At 34.8% G+C, this 24714-nt stretch overlaps 1 protein-coding gene across 8 annotated transcripts in view; it reads left to right on the top strand.

Moving 5' to 3' along the window:
• The window catches only part of RNF111 (ring finger protein 111), an 89620-nt gene that overhangs the window by 22016 nt on the left and 42890 nt on the right, over positions 1 to 24714 (top strand). For all 8 annotated transcript variants that reach the window (XM_070469221.1, XM_020882531.2, XM_020882526.2 and 5 more), the window contains exons 2-3: positions 8864 to 9762; positions 24424 to 24550. In XM_070469221.1, the coding sequence (XP_070325322.1) occupies positions 8883 to 9762; positions 24424 to 24550 (1007 nt within the window). In that variant the 5' untranslated portion in view covers positions 8864 to 8882. The remainder of the gene's footprint in view (positions 1 to 8863; positions 9763 to 24423; positions 24551 to 24714) is intronic.

The following is a 24714-nucleotide window of genomic DNA, read 5'->3' as shown; positions in this document are numbered from 1 at the left end:
TATAAAAGTCTTTTTATTGGCCTCTGTCACTTTAAAAATAAAGAATTCTCAATTCACTGAGTTCCAATCGCCAAGGAAACCTGGAGGCCATTTGAAGTTCAGTTTTGGAAAGTGAAAGTTTAAATAATAGTAATCTCTAAGAGTAGTTTGTAAATTTGAAGCCTTTTGAAAGTTGACAGATTGACTTCTTGAAAGCAAGATTGTGGAGGTTTTTTTTCCTTGCACATTTTTTGACTTTTTACTGATACTTTTCATTTAACTCAATAATTATTATGCTTTAATTGGTGAAAAATTTTGTGAAATGGTTTGATAATAGATTATTACTTTCCAAGCATGAAAATTTTCTTCATAGAGATAAGTTCAGAAACAACATGCCTAGGACTGTAGAGTAGTATCATTAACTAAAAAGGATAATCACCTCTCAAATTTGACAACTTCATTCAAATTTGCCAACAGTTAATTGCCCTCTATCAGTTTCTGCCTTATTTTGTCATTAAACTGTCCAGGACAGGTGGTCGTTTCTGGTCACTAAGGAGAAATTTTATGCTTAGTCAAGATTCTCATAAAAATCATACTATCTTATATTTGATTTATACAGAAATCTGCTAATAACAAAGTTGTGTCCTAGTCTAGAGGAAAAATAGAACATAGTCAGTTCTTTTTTCACTCATTTAAAAATTCTTCTACTTTGATTTCAGAAGTGGCAAATGATCATTTTATAAAAAAATTCAAACCATGAAGGAATTTGTTACATAAAAATACATATGCTCCTAACCTGTGCTTTAAATCTCCATCCACAATTATAGTCCCAAACTAAGTGTATATTTTTTTGTATTTTCTCCATGCATGTATAAACATAAGTTGTTTTACAAAAAAGGACAACATTTTAACAGACTTATTTGCAATCTGCTTTTAAAAAATTATCATACAGAAGCTGCCTCATTTTCAAAGGCTGCATAGCAGATTATTTTATGCTTATGCCCTTAATTTTTAATTGATGTGTAATTTATTGATAATATTTTGGTTTCAGGTGTACAACATAGTGGTTCAGTGTTTTTATAGGTTATACTGCATTTAAAGTTATTATGAAATAACTTTAAAATAATGGTTGTGTTTCCCGGTGCTGTGCAGTATATCCTTGTAGTTTATTTATTTTATACAGAGTACTTTGTACCCTTTAATCCCCTATGCCTATCTTGGTTTCCCTCCTTCCCTCTCCCCACAGGTAATCATTACTTTGTATCTGTGAGTCTTATTTCTGTTTTATTTTTTAGGTTCTGCATATAAGTGATAACAGAACATACCCTAATTTTGTCTTTGTTGTAAAATTACTGCTTGATTTTAAAAAAGGAAAAAAAGTTTGAGTTCAGATTTGCCCTTTCACTTCTACCCTCCTCAGTTACACACATAGTCATATAGTTGCTATTATTTTTAATTAAATATTATTTGAAGTTTCCAGTGAGCAAAATGATGAGAAACTGAATGTAGACAGTATGAATTTGAATTACTCTTTAGATAAAATTTTTAAAATTTATCTTCTAATTTATAACAGAGCCAATTTGGAGTGTTTGCTCATTCAGAAATGTGGTATCTCTCCACTTATGAGGAGTGTGTTGTACAGTTCTATAGTTTTATTGCATATAGGCCTTTTTTTGGTCAATTCTTTCTTTTTTTTCTTAATAGAATATATTTTATATAATAGGTAATTAGCAGTATCTTTATATCTCACATTTCATGTTGTAATATGAACTCCAAAGTCCAAGCCAATGCACAAATGCACAAATGTTAGATATTTGTGCATTGTACCCTATAATTTGTAATACTGCCTTCCTAACCAGTTGAAACTGACTGCCAGATACTCTTCAGACTTGGCAGGATAGATACACCCTTCGTTTTGCTACTGGCCATGATAATAACACAATCATGACTACAGCAGTAGACTCTTTATAATATATTGAACTCCACCCGGTTTGTACTGATAGGAGACCTAAATAGGTGCTAGCTGAATTTTTCTTTGATGATTAATACTTAGGGATTTTAGAGTACTTTAAACAAGACGAGCAAGAAAATCATTAAGTTCACTAAGTAATGGAAACCTATTATTTGAAAGACATTTAATTTCTCTTTTTCCAAAAGTAGTATGTCTTGTATTAGAAATTAGGGAGCTGAAGCATCTTGCTCCTCAGCTAATCCTCCATAGTAAAGGAGAGTTTAGAATATTTTTTTCTTAAATTTATTTTTTAATTGGAGCAAAATTACTTTACAGTATTGTGCTGGTTTCTGCCATACAGCATCATAGAATTTTTAGCGTTCATAGGTTTTGTGCCAAAAAACCTTTGTCACTTTAAGGTTTTGTAGAAACAGATGATTTTATGCCTTTCTTTGACTCTTAAGGATTTCATTTATTTTTAGTTATAAGGGAAGACCTTAAAGATTGTGTACCTTATGTGTATAACTGCTGCTCTGAAAAAGGAATAACAGCCATTATGCTAGGCACTGTGGTAGGTACTCTCATTAACCCCAAGTACTTTTACGAGGTCAGTACTATTATTATCCCAATTTTATAGAGGAGAAACAGTGTTAGTTTAAATAATATGCCTTAGGTTACCATAGCTAGTCACGGCCAGAGACTTGATTCCACGTCTGTTTAGTACACAAATGAAAACACTTAACTTTGGTTGACTATTTACTCCGTTTTGTTAGTGATCCCACTTAAATGTGGATTATAAACTTCCCTTTCACTCAGTATCTTTTGTTGTTCAGTTGCTCAGTTGCGTCCTACTCTTTGTAACCCCATGGATTGCAGCACGCCATGCTTCCCTGTGCTTCACTATCTCCTGCAGTTTGCTCAGACTCATATCCATTGAGTCGAGGATGCCATCCAACCATCTCATCCTCTGTCATCTCCTCTTCCTGCCTCCAGTCTTTCCCAGCATGAGGGTCTTTTTTAATGAGTTGGCTCTTTGCATCAAGTAGCCAAAGTATTGGAGCTTCAGCTTTAGCATCAGCCCTTCCAGTGACTATTCATGGTTGACTTCCTCTAGGATGGACTGGTTGGATCTCCTCGCAGTCCGAGGGCCTCTCGAGAGTCTTCTCCAGTGCCACAGTTCAGAAGCATCAGTTCTTTGTCACTCAGCCTTCTGCCTTTTGGGCTTCCCTGGTGGCTCAGCTGGTAAAGAATCTGTCTGCAATGCTGGAGACCTGGGTTCGATCCCTGGGTTGGGAAGATCCCCTGGAGAAGGAAACATCTACCCACTCCAGTATTCTGACCTGGAGAATTCCATGGACTACACAGAGGGTCGCATAGAGTCAGACATGGCTGAGCGACTTTCACTTTCAGCCTTCTTTATAGTCCAACTCTCACATCCGTACATGACTACTAGAATAACCATAGTTTTCACTATATGAACCTTTGTCGGCAAAGTGGTGTCTCCGCTTTTTAATATACTGTCTAGGTTTGTCATAGCTTTTCTTCCAAGGAGCAAGCGTCTTTTAATTTCATGGCTGCAGTCACCATCTGCAGTGATTTTGGAGCCCAAAAAAATAAAGTCTAACTGTTTCTATTTCCCCATCTGTTTGCCATGAAGTGATGGGACCAGATGCCGTGATCTTCTTTTTTTGAATGTTGAGTTTTAAGCCAGCTTTTTTATTCTCCTCATTTCACCTTCATCAAGAGGCTCTTTAGTTCCTTTTTGCTTTCTGCCATTAGAGTGGTGTCATCTGCACATCTGAGGTTATTGATGTTTCTTCCAGCAGTCTTGCTTCCAGCATGAGCTTCATCCAGCCCAGCATTTCACATGATGTACTCTGATTTCCCTGGTGGCTTAGAGGGTAAGGCATCTGCCTGCACTGTGGGGGACCCAGATTTGATCCCTGGGTCGGGAAGATCCCCTGGAGAAGGAAGTGGCAACCCACTCCATGCTCTTGCCTGGAAAATCCCATGGATGGAGGAGCCTGGTAGGCTACAGTCCATGGGGTCCCAAAGAGTTGGACATGACTGAGCGACTTCACTTTCACTTTCTTTCTTTTCACTCTTCTAATGAGATAAATAAGCGGGGTGATGATATACAGCCTTGACATACAGTCTTGGCATACTCCGTTGTTCCATGTCTGGTTCTAACTGTTGCTTTTTGACCTGCATACAGGTTTCTCAGGAGGCAAGTAAGGTGGTCTGGTATTCCCACCTCTTTAAGAATATTCCAGTTTGTTGTGATCCACACAGTCAAAGGCTTTAGCATAGTCAGTGAAGCAGAAGTAGATGTTTTTTTGGAATTCTCTTGCTTTTTCTGTGATCCAGTGGATGTTGACAATTTGATCTCTGGTTCCTCAATTTGATCTCAGTATCCTTTGAGTATATCTTTTTCCTTAATATTTTCTCGAAGTTCTTAAATTCACTATAGCTTTTTTGGTTATTATTGTAATGCCTTTATTTCCTCTAGCTTCCTAGAATGTTTTGGAGATATAAAATATCTTTGTGTTGAAATCTTCCTCTTGGTGGTTTGGTTAGTCAGCTGTTCTCTACCCTAAGTCACTTGAGGTCAAGTTTGTACTGGGAGGGTGGGGCACAAGACTTCTGCATTCAGAGAGTAAACCTGAGATGAGATAGTCAGACCCTGTGAACTCTAAATGTAAACTTGGTGTTCTCTGTGCTTCTTGGTTCCTCTTTACCCTTTCAGGGGAGATATCCTGAGCAGACCTCTCCTAAGGTAGCTTTCAGAGTCTGACAGTTCTAAGCTCCATTGTCCTATATCTTCATTATCCTATGTCTTCTTGCCTTTTTTTCCCTTTTAATTCTATGAAAGGGACTTCTGGGCTTCCCTGATAGCTCAGTGGGTAAAGAATCCTGCAGTGCAGGAGGCCCCAGTTCAATTTCTGGGTTGGGAATATCCACTGGAGAAGGGATAGGCTACCCACTCCAGTATTCTTGGGTTTCCTTTGTGGCTCAGCTGGTAAAGAATTTGCCTGCACTGCGGGAGACCTGGGTTGGGACTATCACCTGGAGAAGGGAAAGGCTACCCACTCCAGTATTCTGGCCTGGAGAATTCCGTAGACTGTGAAGTCCATGGGGTCGCAAAGAGTTGGACACAACTGAGCAACTTTCACTTTAACATATGAAAGGAAATAAAGAGCAAACTTATTTCTAGTTCATTTTCTGAAAACTTCTAAAACTTAAATAGAAAATTTAAAATTATCTTATGTATTCCTTTTAAAATCTTGTTCCTTTAGAGTTCTGTAAAATTATTTTTATTTAAAAATTTAAAATATTGTGTTAATCATAAAAATATATTTATCATTGGTAGTGAAGGTTCTTACCAATAATGATGACTCTTTCTAAACTGTATCACTGTATTGAAGTAACAGCTCCTGTAAGTTGTATTGATAAACTTAGTGGGTTTTTACCCCCATTATTAAACTTATACCATCACATAAGCTTAATTTATAATGTAAATTGCCAAATCCTAACCCTAATTTTTAGTTTTGAAAGTTAGCCTTTTTAGCTGTTATCTTCTTTCACGCAGGATTTACTACTCATTCTGTATCCTAAACTAATATCAGGAGTAATTGGTATGCTGCTGTTATGAATAGCAGTAAAATGATTGAATCAAACCAGTACAAGGAAGAACTAGTATTATGGTTTCAGTATTGAAACACTATATAATATCAAACCATTCATAATACGGCCAAGGAACTAGATATATCTAGTACAAAATTACCTTTATAAATTAGATCAACCAATAATTTTTACAGAAATAAAATACTAGATGGTAATCTTACTAAATAGCAAGTAGTTCAGAGCATTCTTTATTGATCCTTTGTGTCAATTTTGTTGCTTTTTTAGTTAAAAAATATAGAATTTATATTTATTTCTTTTCATGACCTTGCTCCTCTTTTTCTTAGTTCAAAGTAGAGCATACATTTGTACTCCCTTGGTGGGAACATCTCAGGTAATATGGGATGTTAATATTGCATCTAAGGACTGTGTGACAGCGGAGAGAACAGTTACTGGCATACAAATGCACATACATGAGGCACCATACTTACTTCTCTCCCTTACTCCACACTTCTCTCCCTTACTCCCTTTCCACCTTGAATTAGACAGACAAAATTCACCAAAAATCAGAGCAGAGTTAACATAAAGAGTTCATTATTTTGGCCTTGGGGCATAAACTAATGGAAAAGAAATTGAATTTAGTAAATTATGCTGTGAATCATTTCTTTGTAAATTCTCTTATGGATTCCAGTTCTCAGAATTTATCTTGTTCTTTTGGCAGATTTTTATTGCCTCTCGGGATCTGCTTTACCAAGACCCAGAGGGTGATCGTAATGATCTGAGGCCCAGAAATCTTGATTATGGCTTTACTTTTTGGCAACAGCTTTATTGAGATATAATTCACATACCATACACATCTCTAAGTGCACTGAACTCAGTGGTTTTTAGAATATGAACTCAGTTGTACAGTCATCAAAGGAGTCTTTAAATAAGTGGTCTTCTATGACTTTTTTTTTAGCATGGTGTTTTTGAGGTCTGTATACTGTAAAGGGAATCAGTACTTCATTTCTTTTGATGATTGACTGTTAATCAATTTTGTGGACTTACTTATTCATCAGTAGATGGACATTTGTATTGTTAACATGTTTTGGCTCTTGTGAGTGGCTATAATGGTACTATTAATATTTGTGTATAAAGTTTCGTGTAGATATATATTTTCATTTCTCTTGGGTTATGCCTTGGAGTGGAAGTGTTGGATCATATAACTCTGTGTTTAATCTTTTGAGGAACTGCCAAACTACTTTTCCAAAGTATATGTACCATTTTACATTCCCACCAGCAATGTGTGAGGCTTCCAGTTTCTTTACTCCCTTGTCAACATTTGTTATTATCTGTAGTTTTTATTGTAGCTCTCCTAATGGGACCTACTTGAATCTTGAATCACATATACCTGTGCCTTACTGTGACTTGTTTTTCTTGCATTTAATTATGGTGATCCTTGTATGACTGGCTGCCTCTTACAGTTTGCTCATTGCTCTATACATATGTAAACCCATCTTTTGTTCCTCCTTTACTGCTGATCCTGCTGAATTCCAGACAAGGCTTGATGATTGATCTTGGATACAACACTGCCTGTCCTTGAAGAAGATAGAGATTTTGATAGCTTCCTATAGAAATAGGTTGTTTCAGTTTTTAATCGCTGTCATCTCTTTATCTATTTGATAATAGTTAAATGAAAACATATACCTGTTACGTTGTTTATTCCTGTAATTGTCAATTGTGGAGAAGAAAAATCTTGCTACTAAATATCTGTCTTGTTTTCCTCCTTTTTTTGGAAGTAGTTTACAAAGTGGGTGTTAAGTACAAAAATCAGCTATAGTGTTAGAAGTTAGGATAATAGTTAAAACCCTTGATGGGTGGAGTGACTGGAAGGGGATTTCTGGAATGCTAGTTATCTTATGTTTCTTGATCTTGGAGCTAGTTACATAAGTGTGAGAATTCATTGACTGTAAACTTAGAATATATGTTTTTGTTATACTTCAATAAAACCTTAAGTTAAAATTGTTAACATTGTTTAAATCATTTTTAGCACTAGTAAAGGTCTTCATTTGTCTTATTAACTACCTTTTAAATGAGTATATTTCCATTTAAAAATTTTATTTATTTTCAATTGAAGGATAATTGTTTGACAATATTGTGTTGGTTTCTGCCATCATCAACATGAATCGACCATAGGTATGCATATGTCCCCTCCGTCTTGAACCTCCTTGCCGTAACCTCCCATCCCAAGAATGTATTCCATTTTGAGTCATGATATTTAATACCTTACATTATCACCATTCTTGTATATACACTGCTTTGATGTAGATGTTTTAATTTCAGGTTCTCTTGTTAGGGCTTCCCAGATGTGCAGCTCATAATTTTAGAGATACAATGATTTAGGTTTTTAGATTGGCTGTTGAGAGTTTGATTTTTATGTTCTGCTGTGTTGCTTTAACTGAGTGATCTGAAGCAATTCAGTGTTGGCTTTTTTGTTTCTATATGTATCTAAAACTTCATGAAATTTAGTAGTTGTGTCTACTGTCTATTGGTCAGTTGAGTCTGGTTAAGAGACTAGAGTAGTGTGAAGGAAAGAACCACAAAAGAGAAGCTATATTTATATTCATTATTTATAGTAATCATCTATCACAGTAACCATCAAGATGTACAGAAAGTATTTGATATAATTATCTCTTTAAAATGTGATAAAAGAAAAACATTATTGACTAATCAAAGTCTTTTGAATTCTGATCCTTTTATCTGTTTATACTATAATAGGTTTTGGAGAAATTGATTTTGACCAAATACATTATGCTGCTTATGTTAGGAAGATACAATAAGATCAGCTTTTTGATTAAGATAAGTTTTGAAGTAGGCTTAAGTTCTGTGTTCTATGATCTTTACTCTGTTTCTAAAAATTGGATCTGTAAGAGGTATCAGAAAAATAACTTGTTATAGCCATTTTATATCCTGATGAGAAAAAGGCATTTCTGCCCTATTACAGGAATATTCATGCTTCCCAGTTGACGCTTGTGATAGAGAACCTGCCTGCCAGTGCAGGAGACTTAAGAGATGTGGGTTCGATCCCTAGGTTGGAAAGATCCCCTGGAGGAGGGCATGGCAATCTATTCCAGTATCTTTGCCTGGAGAGTCCCATGGACAGAGGAGCCTGATGGGCTATGGTCCATGGAATCATAAAGAGTTGGAGAGTCGGACACAATTGAAGCAACTTAGCACGCACGCACAGGAATATTCTCAGTGGATATGATAAGTCTGTAAATATTATAATAAAATGCATTGACCATCTTTTAAATATCATGTTGTGTCTTCTAGGCCTTCCTTAAAGTTTCCCATGTCTCAATGGACTCCTGAATATAACAAGCTGTATACCTTAAAAGTGGATATGAAGAGTGAGATTCCTTCTGATGCACCAAAGACACAGGAGAGTCTGAAAGGGATCCTCTTGCATCCAGAGCCCATCGGGGCAGCCAAAAGTTTTCCTGCTGGAGTTGAGATGATTAATAGTAAAGTGGGGAATGAATTCTCTCATTTGTGTGATGATTCTCAAAAACAAGAGAAGGACATGAATGGTAACCAACAAGAGCAAGAAAAAAGTGTTGTTGTGAGGAAGAAACGCAAAAGCCAGCAGGCTGGCCCTTCATACATGCAAAATTGTGCTAAAGAGAACCAGGGAATATTAGGATTGAGACAACACCTAGAAACACCAAGTGATGAAGATAATGATTCCTCTTTTAGTGATTGTCTTTCTTCTCCTTCATCTAGTCTACATTTTGGAGATTCTGATACTGTGACTTCGGATGAGGATAAAGAAGTCTCTGTAAGACATTCCCAGGCAATTTTGAGTGCTAAAAGTAGAACTCATAGTTCACGGTCCCATAAGTGGCCTCGGACTGAGACAGAATCCGTTTCAGGATTGTTAATGAAAAGACCCTGTTTTCATAGCAGTTCATTAAGGAGACTTCCATGCAGAAAGAGATTTGTGAAAAATAATTCCTCCCAGAGGACACAGAAACAAAAAGAGAGGATATTAATGCAGAGGAAAAAACGAGAAGTGTTAGCCCGAAGAAAATATGCGTTGCTCCCCAGTTCTAGTAGTTCCAGTGAGAATGACCTCAGCAGTGAATCCTCTTCCAGCTCATCAACTGAAGGAGAAGAAGATTTGTTTGTTTCTACCAGTGAAAACCACCAAAACAATCCAACTGTTCCCTCAGGTAAAACTTTTGTTCCTTAAATTTAGTATAGAATGGAAGCTATTGCATTGTGTTTGTCCTTATTTTCTTCTACATTTGGTGATTTCGTTATATTTAAAAGGAATATGAGGCTCTATTAACTTTTATGTTTAACTTTTATGTTTAAGCTCTATAAATAACCAAATTTATTTAGCCGTGACCCCTCTTCTGAGATACAAATGTTTAAATTTTCTAAAATTTTAAATAGAAAATTGTAAATTTTTCTATTTTTCTGATGAAAATGAAGCAAGAGATTTTATTGAGGGTTGTTTTGAAAAAATTTTCTTTTTATACATATCAGATTATATTTTATAAATTGTTGACTTATGGTACAGTTTCTTTTTTTTCCTGTAGTGCTTCTTTAATATGTTTACCTTTTATGAGTGCCTTTTTAGATAGCTATGTGACAGATTTCTTTTACATTCAACCGCAGTAGGGACAATTCTGGTCACTAAAAAAGACTTATATTTCCTTAAGTACTCTGTTCTTTCTGTTTACTATTCCTTTGTCATGTTCTTTATAACCAAAAAATAATTTCAAGCATTTGAGAGGTAGCTTTTATTGTGATACTGAAACACAAACTTTTAGTCCTGACAGCACTCAGTCAAGCCTGTGATTAGTCAGTTAAAAATAGATTAATCATCAGCTGGAGTGCACCCCTCACCACAGTAAATGTTACATTTAATTGGAATAAGTTTATGTATAGTCTCTGAAGTGTATGTTACACATAAACCATTTTTACACTTCATAGTAACTTAAGGTAGTTTGATGAAGTGAGCATTGAGGAGTCAAGCCTGAACTGAGGTAAAAGATTACTTTCTTGTGAAATTATAAGGAAAATGGGATTTGAGAGAGCCTGATTTTTATGGGGCAAAGATCATGGTTTCCAATTACTGGCAGAACTTTCTCGATATTTGCCTGGTGTCTTCCTGTTGAGGGCAAAGCCTACTAGCCTTCTCTGCAGATGACCATTTCTCCCTCTTCTCTCCTTCTATATGGGTCCCTTCCTTTTTTAAGACTCCCTCTCCTCTTCCATGTTTATTTTTCTATCCTTGCCAGAACACTGAAATCAGCAACCTTGTTCTTAATTTTAGTCTTAGCTATGGTTAGTTCATTTTTTTTTTAAACCTACCCAAATACTTGTTTTTAAAAACGTTCATTGAGATCACTTGAAAGAAGGTTACAGCAGCCATTCCTTGAAGTTTCTTGAGAAAGAGGGAAGTGATAATAGGAACTGTCTTGCTTAAATGTCACATTTTACATTTTTCTCAGGTAATTGGAAAGTGAAGACTAGTTTGGGGAGTAGGAGAAACATAATCTAGTGTCTGCTTGAAATCAGTGAGACAGCATGGTTGGTTATGTAAAGCAGAAGTTCCAAGGAACTGGTATTTGTAAGGAAGCATAAGAGTAGAGTAAATATAGGTCTGGATCAGTGTCTTTATCTAGGAAGAAAGGAGTTTGTATATCCTCAAATATTCAAGATAAATTCAAACTCTTAATTCATTTTAAAATCTTGTTTAGTACTGTTGTAGCATGTGGGTTTTTAAACTTTCTTGTAAGAATTACATTATTTTCAAACATTACCCTTAATGGTTTGTCTCTGAAAACAGATCCAAAAGTTGAAGCCAAATACTCCTGATGTTTTCTCGTTTCTAGACCATAATTTTGTTTTAAATTAGTTTTTAATAATAATATTCATTTGGTGTGAAATTTTAAAAGTACCAAGAAAGTATAAAGTAAAAAGTAAGTTTACCTCTTCTTAGGTTCCAGTTTTGCTACCCAAAAGTAATCAGTTAGCAGTTTCTTACTTCTTTCAGAAAATGTGGAAGTATATATAAATGTAGATAAGTAATGTGGGTTTTAAAAATATCAGTATGTATAGTTACCTCATTAAAAAAAAAAGCTGCATAGTATTCCCTTTGTATATGTGTTCCACAATTTATTTAATCAACTTATTTTTGTTGATATTTGCTACATTCATCAGTATTCAGCGTTCTGCATGCATTTTTTATATGTCTAAGTAAGCATATCTTAAGGAATAATTTGAAAAGTATATCACAGGGTATATGCATTTTAAAATTGGTAGCAGTTGTTGCCAGGAGTTTGCCTCAAGTTCTTCACGTCCCAACAGTGGAGGATATCATGATAGTAATAATACCTAGTATTGGAGACTTCCTGGTAGTCCCATGGTTGGGATTCTTCCTGCCAGTGCAGGGGACACTGGTTCAATCCCTGCTCCAGTAAGATCCCACATGCCACGGAGCAGCTAAGCCTGTGAGCCACAACCACTGAGCCTGCAAGCCGCAGCTGCTGAAGCCCAGGGCCCAGAGCCCATGCTCCGCAACAAGAGAAGCCACTGCCATGAGAAGCCTGTACACTGCAACAAAGAGAAGCCCGTACTTGGCTCTACTAGAGAAAGCCCAGGTGTAACAATGAATTTAGACCCAGTGTAGTCCAAATAAATAAATAAAATTTTAAAAAGTACCTAGTATTTGTTGGGTATTTACTCTGTGCTGGTAATGTTCTGGGCTTCCCAGGTGGCGCTAGTAAAGAACCCGCCGGCTCGTACTGGAGATATAAGAGGTGTGGGTTTGATCCCTGAGTCAGGAAGATCCCCTGGAGAAGGGTATGGCAACATACTCCAGTATTTTTGCCTGGAGAATCCCACGGACAGAGGAGCCTAGTGGGCTATAGTCCGTAGGGTCACAGAGTTGGACATGATTGAAGCAAGTTAGCACGCATGCACAGTAATGTTTTAAGTGTTTTATATGTGTTCTCATTTAATCCTCCAACTCTTTGGAGGTAGATTCTGTCATTATCATCTTCATATCATAGAGAAACATTTAGAAAACCATTTTAGAATAATTTATATACAGAATAGTTAAATATTGATGGGACTTAGCTGTATTGTCAAACATTTTTTTCTTTTATTCCACTTTATTATATTTTTTTATTAATCTTTATTTTCTGACTTTTTATTTTGTATTGGGGTATAGCTGGTTAACAATGTTACGACAGTTTCAGGTGAACAGCGAATGGTGTATTGTCAAAAATTTTTGAGTGCTTTAAAAAAATTGACTTCTTTAGGTTCTTTGAAGTAGGGTTTTCTTCTAGATATGTTTTTAGCACTGGCTTTTTGACTCCAGGTCTAGTGTGTTTTAGTGTGTATAAACGATCAGGGGAAGATTTATCTACTAAACTTTAGTAATATGATTTGTAATGTGGATGGGCATTATCTGGAGTACTGGGACAATTTTTTCATAAGGCTATTCATCAGCGCTTATTGATTATTACTGTAGTGAACTGATGGGAAGAATGTTTTACATATTAAAGTCTTTTGTTTAACCTTCAAACTCTCTAAGGCAAAACTCTTGTAGATAATTAAAGGGTTTTGCCAGATTACCAAGAATGAGTTATTTAAGTCAGTACTTTGTATTGTATAACAAATTAGTTCACATGTAATCAGCAGATTTCTGTGTAATCCCTATTTGCCTTTTGCTTTATCATTATTGTCTTTTAAATTTATTAGAGCTCTCTATTCAAGCCTAGAAAGCCAAAATGATATACAACTTGAGTTGTTGGACATTGGGTTATTTCTCTTTGCCAGTTGGGTAGAGTTTATACATCCTGTTTTGTTCTCAATATTTGCCAAGAACTTCCTATGTTTTAAAATAACCTAGTGGCAGCTAAGTTTCAGAGAGCTGCTCAGTGTGCCTTCTCAGAACTGCTGCTTAGATTTTTATTATATAGTACTCTAGGCTTTGGCTTCTCCCAGTTAACTGTGCTTTTGAGGACCTCCTTATTTTACTAACTTTAAATTAAATATTTATAGATTATATTTCTTCCAGACTTGAAGGAAATGTAAATACCATGTATGTCCCCAAATTCTAGCTCTCTTGAGCTAGAATATGTCAGTCCTACTTTCCTACTGAGGAGAAAAAAAAAGTTTTGACTGTCTTGAAATATATACATTTAGGGCTATAGTTAAAGAAGTCATTTATCTAAAGTAGCAGTTTTAGTCTTAAAACTAAATCACTAATTTATTTGCATATATAAAATGTTGAATAAATATCAATTTAGAAATATTGCATGTTGGTACTCAAATTTCCTGATAATAGGAATAATAATAATAATAATAATAATTATTATTATTACTTACACACGCACCTTAGGTACCAGTGACTTGGTAATTGCTTGAACCACATTTTAGGTTGGACAGTTTTCAAGATCATATTATTCTCATCTTTGTGTAAGATATAGCACTTGCTGACACCATGAGTGATGCTGTCTGTCACTGGAAATTTTATCCCAAGCTACATATACCTTTTTTCCTTATATTATGACTGGAAAATCCCTTTTTCATAGGTTTTTTGTTTGGTTTTGTTTTATATCTCATAGCTGTACACTTTATTTACAGCTTTTAAAAATATATCCAACAGGTGTATATTCATATTTTGTGACTGTACTCCATACTGTATTGACTTAAGGGTTTTACAGGTGTACTCAACTTGTAAAGATGCTCAACCCTTGGAATTGTGAAGTCCTTACACTGTGAATTATATCTAAATTCATGAATATTTCTTTTCTAAAAGTAACAGGTTTTGTTGTTATTTTATAATTTTTGCATGGGAATTTTCACACTTTTAATATAAAAATGTATAAATACACAATGAACTCTTACATATTCAGAATCTAACTTCAGTTTTCAACATTCTGCCATTCTTATTTCATCTCTCACCTCTCACTTGTTTTTTTCTTTAATGGAGAGTTTCAGAACAGTTTCTGACATCATACCATTTAGTTTGTTTTATATACTACATATTTCCTACAGACTGGTAGATCTAAAAGCTTGATTAGATTCAGGTTCAGTTTAGCAACATTTCCTTGGTGGCACTGTGCACTTCCTGTTGTATCACATGTTAAAATTGATGAAAGGGTTTAGATTGTGTCATCCTGATCCTTCCACTATAAAATTTCCCATCAACATTTCATAAAATACTTTTAGCAGCTTTGATGATCTTATCTAGATTCATTTACTATTTTTTCAGAATAAACTCTATCAATATTTAAAGAGATTTTTCATTTTCAAGTACCATTTTGAGATCATGGATTTTGGCATAGTTGATGTGTTGCAGTCTTCTTATTCTTTTTGATGTTCAGATAGTTCCATCTTTGGCCAGTGGGAGCATTTTCAAGTTGGTCTGTGTCCTTCTGATACCACTCAAGTAAACTTTGATAATTTCCTTCTCTCTGATATAACAAGATAGTCCAGATTCATCCTTTTCATTTCCTGTCCCAAACCTGGAACTAATCATTCCAAGTACTCCTGATTGCTTTTTATTGAGAAATTATATTTAGAAACTATACACTGGGAACAAAACTGCTCATTGTTCTACTGGGTTATCATTGCTTTTCATCTTTTTTAATGGATGTAGTTTGTAAAGATTATAGAAAGATAAATCATTAATTCACGTGACTATTTCCACTGAAAATTTAGGATTAAGGTTTTTATGTAAGCTTGTGTTTTACTTTTTGATCTGTTTACTCTTACGTTGAAAATCTTGATTCTTAACAATACTAACTTTTATTCTGTACAAACTATAAATACATAGACAAATAAAAATTTATGCATGAATTTGAATGAAAATACTTATAATTATTACTAACAATAATTCTGTTGAATATAATACAAAATTTTTTCTGTGTGTTTCTTTCTTGCCCTTGGCTGGTTTTCTGTGTGGTTATTGCCACCAATTTAATATGCATTTAGGATCCTTTGTTTCATGGTTGCTGCAGGATTTTGTTTTTTTCTTTTAAAGGATTTGTAAAAATTTTTACTTTTGCCTTTTAATTCTGTGAAGCACATACCTGGTTCTGAAGTCAAAGTCACTGCAGACAGTGACTGCAGTCACGAAATTAAAAGATGATTGCTCCTTGGAAGCAAAGCTGTGACAGACCAAGACAGGGTATTAAAAAGCAGATACATCTCTTAGCTGAAAAAGGTCCATATAGTAAAAGCTGTAGTTTTTCCTATAGTCAGGTATGGATGTGAGAACTGGGCTATAAAGAAGTCTGAGCACTGAAGAATTGATGCTTTTGAATTATGGTGCCGGAGAAGACTCTTGAGAGTCCCTTGGACAGCAGGGAGATCAAACCAGTCAATCCTACAGGAAATCAACCCTGAATATTCATTGGAAGGACTGATGCTGAAGCTCCAATACTTTGGCTACCTGATGCAAAGAGCCAACTCATTGGAAAAGACCCTGATGCTGGGAAAAATTGAGGACAGGAGAAGGGGGTGACAGAGGATGAGATGGTTGGATGGTATCACTGACTCAATGGACATGAATTTGAGCAAGCTCTGGGAGGTAGTAAAGGATAGGGAAGCCTGGCATGCTGCAGTCCTTGGGGTCACAGAGAGTCAAACACGACTAAGTGACTGAACAAAATCAAAACTTTTAAATAAGATGCATTCATTGAGGTCTAGTTTTCCATCTCTGCCCTCTCTTCCTGTCTTTTTCTCACTAATAGTCATTTCTCACTATTTTTGCCTTAGTTTGTTCCATTTTTTCTTTTCAAAAAGATTAGCAAATGTATGTATATGTATGTGTATATATGTTTACATACCCACATCCTCCCCTTACGCACAACATAGCTCTCTTTTTCACTTAACAATATATTCAGTTGTTAGAGTATAGAGATATAATAGAGGAATAAAAAAATGGATATGAGATGTAGGCTTTCACTCCTCTATTCATTCTTTTTCATTCCTCTTTTATTTTTTCCACAGGTCCACAGTACTTGTTGTATAGTTATATCCTAATTTGTTCAACCAGTCTCCTACTGATGAGCAATTTTGCGGACTTTTGCTCTTATGAATTAGCTTGCAGTGAATAGCTTTTTATATGTGTCATTTGATAGTTTATGCCATTGTATCTTTGGGATAGAATTCTAGGAGGGGATTGTTGGGTCAAAGACAAAAGAGTATGTTATTTTTAAAATACGGCCAAATTTCTCTGTGAAGAAATGTAACCATTTTGGATTCATCAGCGTTGTATGAAAGTGCCTATTTCCCCAAAGCCTTTCCAGCAGCATCTGTTGTTAGATTTTAATTTTTTGGTCCATTTGATAGGGAAGAAGTAGTATATCAGTGTATTTTAATTTGCATTTTTTATGAGTAATGTTTGTGTGTCTTTTCATGTATTTAACAGTTATTTGCATTTCTTTTCTTGAGATCAGTCACTTCATTTGCCTGTTTTTCTCTCAGAATATTGGTCATTATTCCATCCATTTTTTTTTTCATTTATTTTTATTAGTTGGAGGCTAATTACTTTACAATATTGTAGTGGTTTTTGTCATACATTGACATGAATCCATCCATTTTTAGAAGTTTTTTATGTATATATTAGAGAGATGTATTTTATATCGCACATTTTCCTCAAAATTGTCTTTAGTTTTTGACTCTGCAGTGTCAAGAATTGTTTTGGATTAGTCACATTTATTGACCTTTACTGTTTCTGTGTGTTTTTTTTTTTTTCAGTACCAAGTTTTTTGTTTGTTTGTTTGTTTCTGTGTTTTTAATCATAACTAGTAAAGTTTTTCCCACTAACCCATTTCTCTCTGGCCTCTGTATTGTTTACCTTTTTTTCCCCCCTTACAAAGCGCAGACCTATTTGATGTTTAATGGATCCTTTTTTTTTTTAATGACTATCCAACTGTCCCAAACCAAACCATTTAAAGTGTTCTTTCTCCTATCGACTTGAGATGCCACCTTTGTCATATGTTAAATTTCCATAAACATTTGGATCTATTTATGGAGCTTTCCTATCATTCCATTGGGCAGTCTGTCTGTCCATGTACTAGAAGCACAGTTTTAATTATAGACTCGTTCATATTTTCCTGATTATTTTCTCCTGTTTTTTCCTCCAAGTGAACGTATAATCAACTTTTTATTTGAGGATGGTGGTAGTGGGGAGACACATGATGATATATTTTTTGGAATTGTATTTATAGGCTAAATTAGAGTGAACTGACATCTTTAAGATTTTGGGTGTTCCTGTTCAGAGTATGGAATGTCTTTTCATTTACTGAAATGTAGTTTTGATCTTGCAGGGAATGTTTTGTAAATTTTTTATCAGCTTTATTGAGGTATAATTTACCTATCATAAAATTTATCCATATTGAGTATACAGTTCAGTGGCTTAGTAAAACTTAGAGCTGTACAGCCATTGCCACAGTGCAATTTTAGAACATTTCCATTAATCTCAAAAGATCCCACCTGCCTGTTTACAGTTAGTCTCTGTCCTACACTTACTTCCTTACAACCTCTAATCTGCTGCTGTCTCTATAGACTTTCTTTTCAGGACATTTCATATAAATGAAATCATACTATAAGTGATCTTTTGTATCTGGCTTCTTTCACTTCCCTTAGTGTTTTGAAGTTCATCTATGTTGTAGCAGATATCAGTAATTAGGTTCATTTTGTTTTTATTTAATTCTATTCATTTTATTACTTAGTTCCTTTATAGTATGCCTCTGTATTGATAAGCCACATTTTGTTTACCATTTGTCAGGTGGTGGACATTGAATTATTTCTAGTATTTGACTATTGTAAATAATACTATTTGTGAACATTTGGATACTGATTCTTTGTGTATGTATGTTTTCATTTCTGTTGAATAGATACCCAACAAAAGCATCCCAAAGAAGAGTCAAAGCTATTAAAACTTAAGTAACTTTGTGACTACAGAAGACAGAGGCAGTAGCAATGGCAACTGTAACAGGAAGATTCTTTTGATAGTAACAGGCATCAGCTCCTTGAGTATGGGTTTCATGATGATATATTTTATGTAAAGAGTCTGAGTTCAGATTTGGAATTAGGTATTAATTCCAAGTGTTGCTTATATTTGTTCCACAAGTCATTTAAACTTTCTAAGTTTCAGTTTCTTATGGAGCTAGACATGTAGAATATTAAATGTGGGACAGAGTATATGCTCACAAATTGGAAGCTCTTCTTGTTATTGGCATCATACCAGACTTAAGACACAGGGAAACGAAAATAACAAGTGATATGGAGGGGTTCTTGAAGAAGTCTGTGAGAGCACCCATTGTTTTTGTTACCATTGTTACACTATCCAGGTTGTTACATTTTATTTTTCTCATGAAGTACAAATAAAATAAGTAATCTTAAGAGAAATAGCTAAGTCACCTGCAGTCCCATCACTTTTAGTTACACTAAAGTTTCCTGTCATTTAATATTTCTATGTGTAAAAGACAACATAAAAATGAAATTGGTCCAATAAGAAGTGACCTGTTGATTTTTTTAAAGCTATATTAGGGTTAACTTAATAATTTCAGGGATATTTCCTTTAAATTTTATTTTAAATAATAGTGATTCTAAAGATACCCAAATCTTGCCTAATTGTGATAGTTATTTAGTTGCATAATTTTTGTGTAGTGTGTTCAAGTAATACTTATAAAGATTCTTTTTGGAAAAATTACATTTAAGCAAATAGAGGAACAGTGCCTAAATGAGTTACTTGTATAACTTTTAGTTATACAACCTCTATAGTCATAAAAAATGATGCAAATTGAATTTTAATGCATTAGGAAAGCTAACTTTGTATCATTTATCATTGGAACTGATGTTTGACTTTGCTTAACTATGTGAAAGGTGTTTAGTATTACCTGTCAGGCTGCAGTCCATGGGGTCACAAAGAGTGGGACACAACTTAGTGCCTGAACAACAGCGTTAGGTGATTTCTTTACAGACTTGTAAAGAAATTTCATATATACATACCATGGAGGGAAATCACCAATAAAGTTGATTTGCAGATGTAGTTTTTCTCCATGTAAAATGGTAATGTCTACTTGATAGGTTAAAATAAGGGAGGTTTTTTTTTTTTTATTTAATCCATGGTGTTTTATTTTTATATATAATACTTTTAGTTCTAAATATATGACTGCTGGGAGCTTTTAATCTGTATCATGTATGAGATATGAAGAATTAGAAAAGTAATTTGGGAAATTGAATTGAGAATATTACTTTAAGTAGACACTTAAGTGCTGCAGTTTTGTTGTTAAAATTAAAATTATGATGTTAAAAATACATTTAGGGACTTCCCTGTTGGTCCAGTGGCTGTAAGACTATGCCTTAGCAATGCAGGGGGCCTGGGTTTGATCCCTGGTCAGGGAACTATATCCGACATGCTGCAAATAAAGGATCCTGCATGCTGCACCTAAGACCTGGTGTAGCTAAGTAAATAAATTAAAAACAATTAAAAAGAAAAAAAATGAGAAGGCATCTCCTGGTTTCCCATATGTAAAAACAAAACAAGCAAATGAGAAACAAACAAAAAAACATTTGACTTGAACATGTCTATGTGTGTAGTCTTTAGAACTTAGAAACTACTTTAAAATTTTGCACATCTCATAGTTTTTAAATCTTAATTTTTTTTTTCTATTTCGAGGATAGAACAATTTATAAGTATTCCAAAATAGAAATGTTATGGGATATTTTTAAAATAACTATTTCTCCAATCATAACATCTTTCATTGCCTCTATGCTTTACTAGTGCATGCCTTATTATCCTCTTTGGAGTATCAGTATCAGAGAACATGTTATATATCTAATCATGGACATGTAACCTCCTCCAAATACTGGCCAGCTTTTGAAGTAGTGCAGATATTTGATGATAGAGCTGTATTACAAATGAAATTCCAGGATGTCTAGGAATGGTGCCTCAGGTGAAGGAATGTAGACTGTGTAAACTCCACACTGAGAAAAAAGTTGAGCCATTTGTTATCATGTGGTAAGCAAGCGTTCTGTCAGAACTGGATAAAATTGAATATACGCTATCAGTGGAATGCCAACATACTAGTAGAAAATACAATGAGAAAAAGGTAACATGTTTACAAAAGCAGCAAAGAGAATAAAGTGTCTAAGAATAATCTCAATTGAAGTACATTCGGCTTCTCTGAAGAAAATTATGTAACTATAGAATTACATTTACAATCAAACCATATTCTCTGTTTTTTTTTTAGGGGTTTATAGATATGATATTGGTAGATGACAAGATATGATCTTGGATGGAAGTATATATGTTTTATAGATATCAGGGCTTTTAAAGTGATGTCTAATGCCACCACTCCAGTCCAAATCTCAGGAATTTTTCTCTCCCCTTGATTTATAATCCTGAAGAATAATTAAGAAAACCTGAATGTACTAGGTATCAAAATAGAATTATTTTAGTCCTTTCAACCCACAATTATAGATCTACATGCTCAGAAGGTGAATTTAGACCTTTTATATCATGTCAGACACAGAGATTAACAAAATAGATCACAGACATAAATGTTAAGAGCTAAATTACACAATTGCTAAAGAAACGTACAAATTCTCAGTCATTGTTGGTTTTGTAGAGGTTTAAAGAGTCACCAAAAACGTGATCCATTAAAGTAATTGCTAACTTGGCATTTCGTCAAAATGAAAGACTTCTTTTCTTTTTAATTTTGTTTATTTTAATTGAAGGGTAATTGCTTTACAGAATTTTGTTGTTTTCTGTCAACCCTCAACATAAATTAGCTATAGCTATAGGTATATCCCCTCCGTCTTGAACCTCCCTCGCATCTCCCTCCCCACCCCACCCCTCTAGGTTGATACTGAGCCCCTGGTTGAGTTTCCTGAGACATACAGCAAGTTTCTGTTGGCTATCTGTTGTGCATATGGTAATGTAAGTTTCCATGTTACTCTCTCCATACATCCTAACCCTCTCCTCCCTTCTCCCCATGTCTGTACGTCTGTTCTCTATGTCTGTTTCTCCATTGCTGCCCTGCAAATAAATTCTTTGGTACCATCTTAAAATGAAAGACTTCTATGCTTCATAAGACACCATTAAGAAAATGAATATATAAGAGCTTTTATAATTCAACACCAAAGTCCAAGTTAAACATGAACGAAAAATCTGAATAGATATTTTGGCACAGTGGCTAATAAGCATTTGAAAAAAATGCTCAACACTATTAGTTACTATAGAAATGAAAATTAAACCACAATAAGATACTACTATATATGCACTGCTGCTGCTTCTGCTGAGTCCCTTCAGTCGTGTCCGACTGTGCGACCCCATAGACGACAGCCCACCAGGCTCCCCTGTCCCTGGGATTCTCAAGGCAAGGACACTGGAGTGGGTTGCCATTTCCGTCTCCAATATATGCACTAGAACAGTTATAATAAAAAAGAGACAATAATAATTCATGGCAAAGATGTAGACAAATTGGAGCCTTCATTTTCCTGGCAAGAATGTGAAATTGAACAGTCACTTAGGAAAACAATTTGGCACTTCATTAAAATGCTAAACATAAATTTATGATAGTATTTAGAAATTGCATTCCTAGGAATTTACCCAAGAAAAATGAAATCACATGTATACATTAAGTACATACATTTATTTATAATAGTCAAAAGTGAGAAAAATTTAGGTGTCCATCAATAACAGAAGAATGGATAAACTGTGATATATTCATATGATAGGATACTTACTCAGCAGTAAAAATGAATGAACTATTGATATGCCAGAAAAATGAATAAATCACAAAATAAGTATGCTTAGCGAAATAAGCCAGATATGAAAGTGTCTATAATGTATCACTCAATTTATATTGAGCTTTTGAAAATACAAATCAATCCATAATGACAGAAAGCAGGTTAGTTGTTGTAGGGGTGGTTCAGTCGGACACACGCTCAGTCGTGTCCGACTCTTGCGACCCCATGGACCGTAGCCCACCAGGCTCCTCTGTCCATGGGATTTCCCAGGCAAGAATAGTGGAGTGGGTTGCCATTTCCTTCTCCATGTTGTAGGGGTGTAGGGATGCAGATAGAGGGATGGGGAGTGACTGAAATAGGGCTCGTGGGATCTTTTTAGGGTATTGGAAATATTTTTAAACTGAACTGAGGTGATGGTTATGCTTCATGAATGTACTAAAGTCAGTGAAATGTACACTTAAAGTGGATGAAATTTTAAGCTCTCAATATCATTTTTATTGGAAAATTCTTATCTCAAGCATATCTTAGAAATTGTTGGCTGCCCTTTAGACAGGTGGTAGTAATGAAGAGAAAAGACTATTTTAAAAAAGATAGTTTAGCCCTAGATTTGTGGAAAATATAGCAAGAGAAGAAATGGAGCGTAACTTTTATCTTATTTTTGTTTAACCGTCGTAACCAGTTTAAAGGGTGCAGTTCAGTAGTTTTAAGAATATTCACATTGTTGTGAAATGGATCTCTGGAACTTTTTCTTCTTGCAATCTGAAACTCCATACCCGATTAACAGCTCCCTTTTCCTTCTCCACTTAACAGCTCCTTTTCCTTCTCCACCCCCCTCAGTCCTGGTAACCACCATTCAACTTTATCTGTGAATTTGACTACTTTAGATAGTCACCCATAAGTGAAATCATACAGTGTTTTTGTGAGTGTGTATGTGTGTGTGCATGTGTGCGACTACATTATTTCATTTAGCAGGGCCAAATTCTAGTAATAATCTTATCTAATGCTGGAAGTAAAAATTAGTTCTAGGTGAAGTAAATACTAAGGAAACACATTGAACCCAATATAATGTCTTCTAGATAAGGAAGCATTTTCCAAACTTAGAATACTTTAGAAAAGATTGTGTACAGAAAAATTAAAGATTTTGTAGCATAAAACTAAAAAGTCACTGTATTTCTTAAAAAATACCATATCACACAAATAAAAACAACCCTGAAGAAAGTGTGCAGAGAGTGTAGTGTCTTCATTTTATATGTTAAAGGGTTAATATCTTACAGAATGTGAATATCTTACATAAGATCTTAAATGACTACTTCCAAATATTACAGTGTTAATGTCCTTATATGATTATGCAAATTCATATGGGAACTACTGAAAGTTTGTAAAGCACAAACAAAAATCATAAGAATTAAAAATAAATATGTACAGATTAAGTAAGTAAGTACTGGGAATTCTCTAGTGACCCATTGGTTAAAAAACCGCTTGCCAGTGCAAGGGGTTCGATCTCTGGTCTGGGACGATCCCACATGCCTCAGGGCAAATAAGCCTGTGCTCTGCAACTGCTGAGCAGGCACTCTAGAGCCCACATGCCACAGTTCCTGAAGCCCGCGTGTCCTAGAGGCCTGTGCTCTGCAAGAAGAAAGCCACCACAATGAGAAGCCTGTGTACTGCAACTAGAGGGTAGTCCCTGCTTGCTGCAACTAGAGAAAGCCTACACACATCAGTGAAGACCCCGCATAACCAAGAATAAATAATAAAAATTAAAAAAAGAGTAAGTAACTTTTCACTATATGTAGTGAACTCTGGCTTTAAAAACTTTGACAGATAAGAGTTTTACTTTTGTGACTAGTTTCTGTCAAAATTTTTTGTCTATAAGTTAGCTGATAGGCATATGCCCTTAATTTTTTAAATTGAAGTATTTACAATGTTGTGTTCATTTCTTCTGTTTGGCAAGTTGATAACATTACACATGTATATACATCCTTTTTTTTTTATTCTTCTGCATTATGACTTATCACAGAACACTGAATATAGTTCTCTGTGCTGTACAGTAGGACTTTGTTTATCTCATATACCCTTCAAATATATTTTCTTCTTTCTAGGAAATATTGATGAAGATGTCGTGGTGATAGAAGCTTCCTCCACTCCCCAGATCACTGCCAATGACGAAATTAATGTTACCTCAACTGACAGTGAAGTGGAGATAGTAACAGTTGGGGAAAGCTATCGGTAAGATTTTAATTCCTAGTTGTATATTTGAAGTTTTAAGTATAAATATTTAGACACATTTGTATTGTTTTACTTTATTTTTAAAAAACCTAGTTTGAGGATTAAACCAGGTTGTTAAACCAGGCCGAGTTAGATTCATCTGGGAAGATTATAAAATACATATT

The sequence above is a fragment of the Odocoileus virginianus genome, chromosome 6 (genome assembly GCF_023699985.2).
Source record: "Odocoileus virginianus isolate 20LAN1187 ecotype Illinois chromosome 6, Ovbor_1.2, whole genome shotgun sequence".
NCBI classification, from domain to species: Eukaryota; Metazoa; Chordata; class Mammalia; order Artiodactyla; family Cervidae; genus Odocoileus; species Odocoileus virginianus.
The sequence above is the reverse complement of the archived record's forward strand: the minus strand, read 5'-3'. Positions and strand labels throughout refer to the sequence as shown.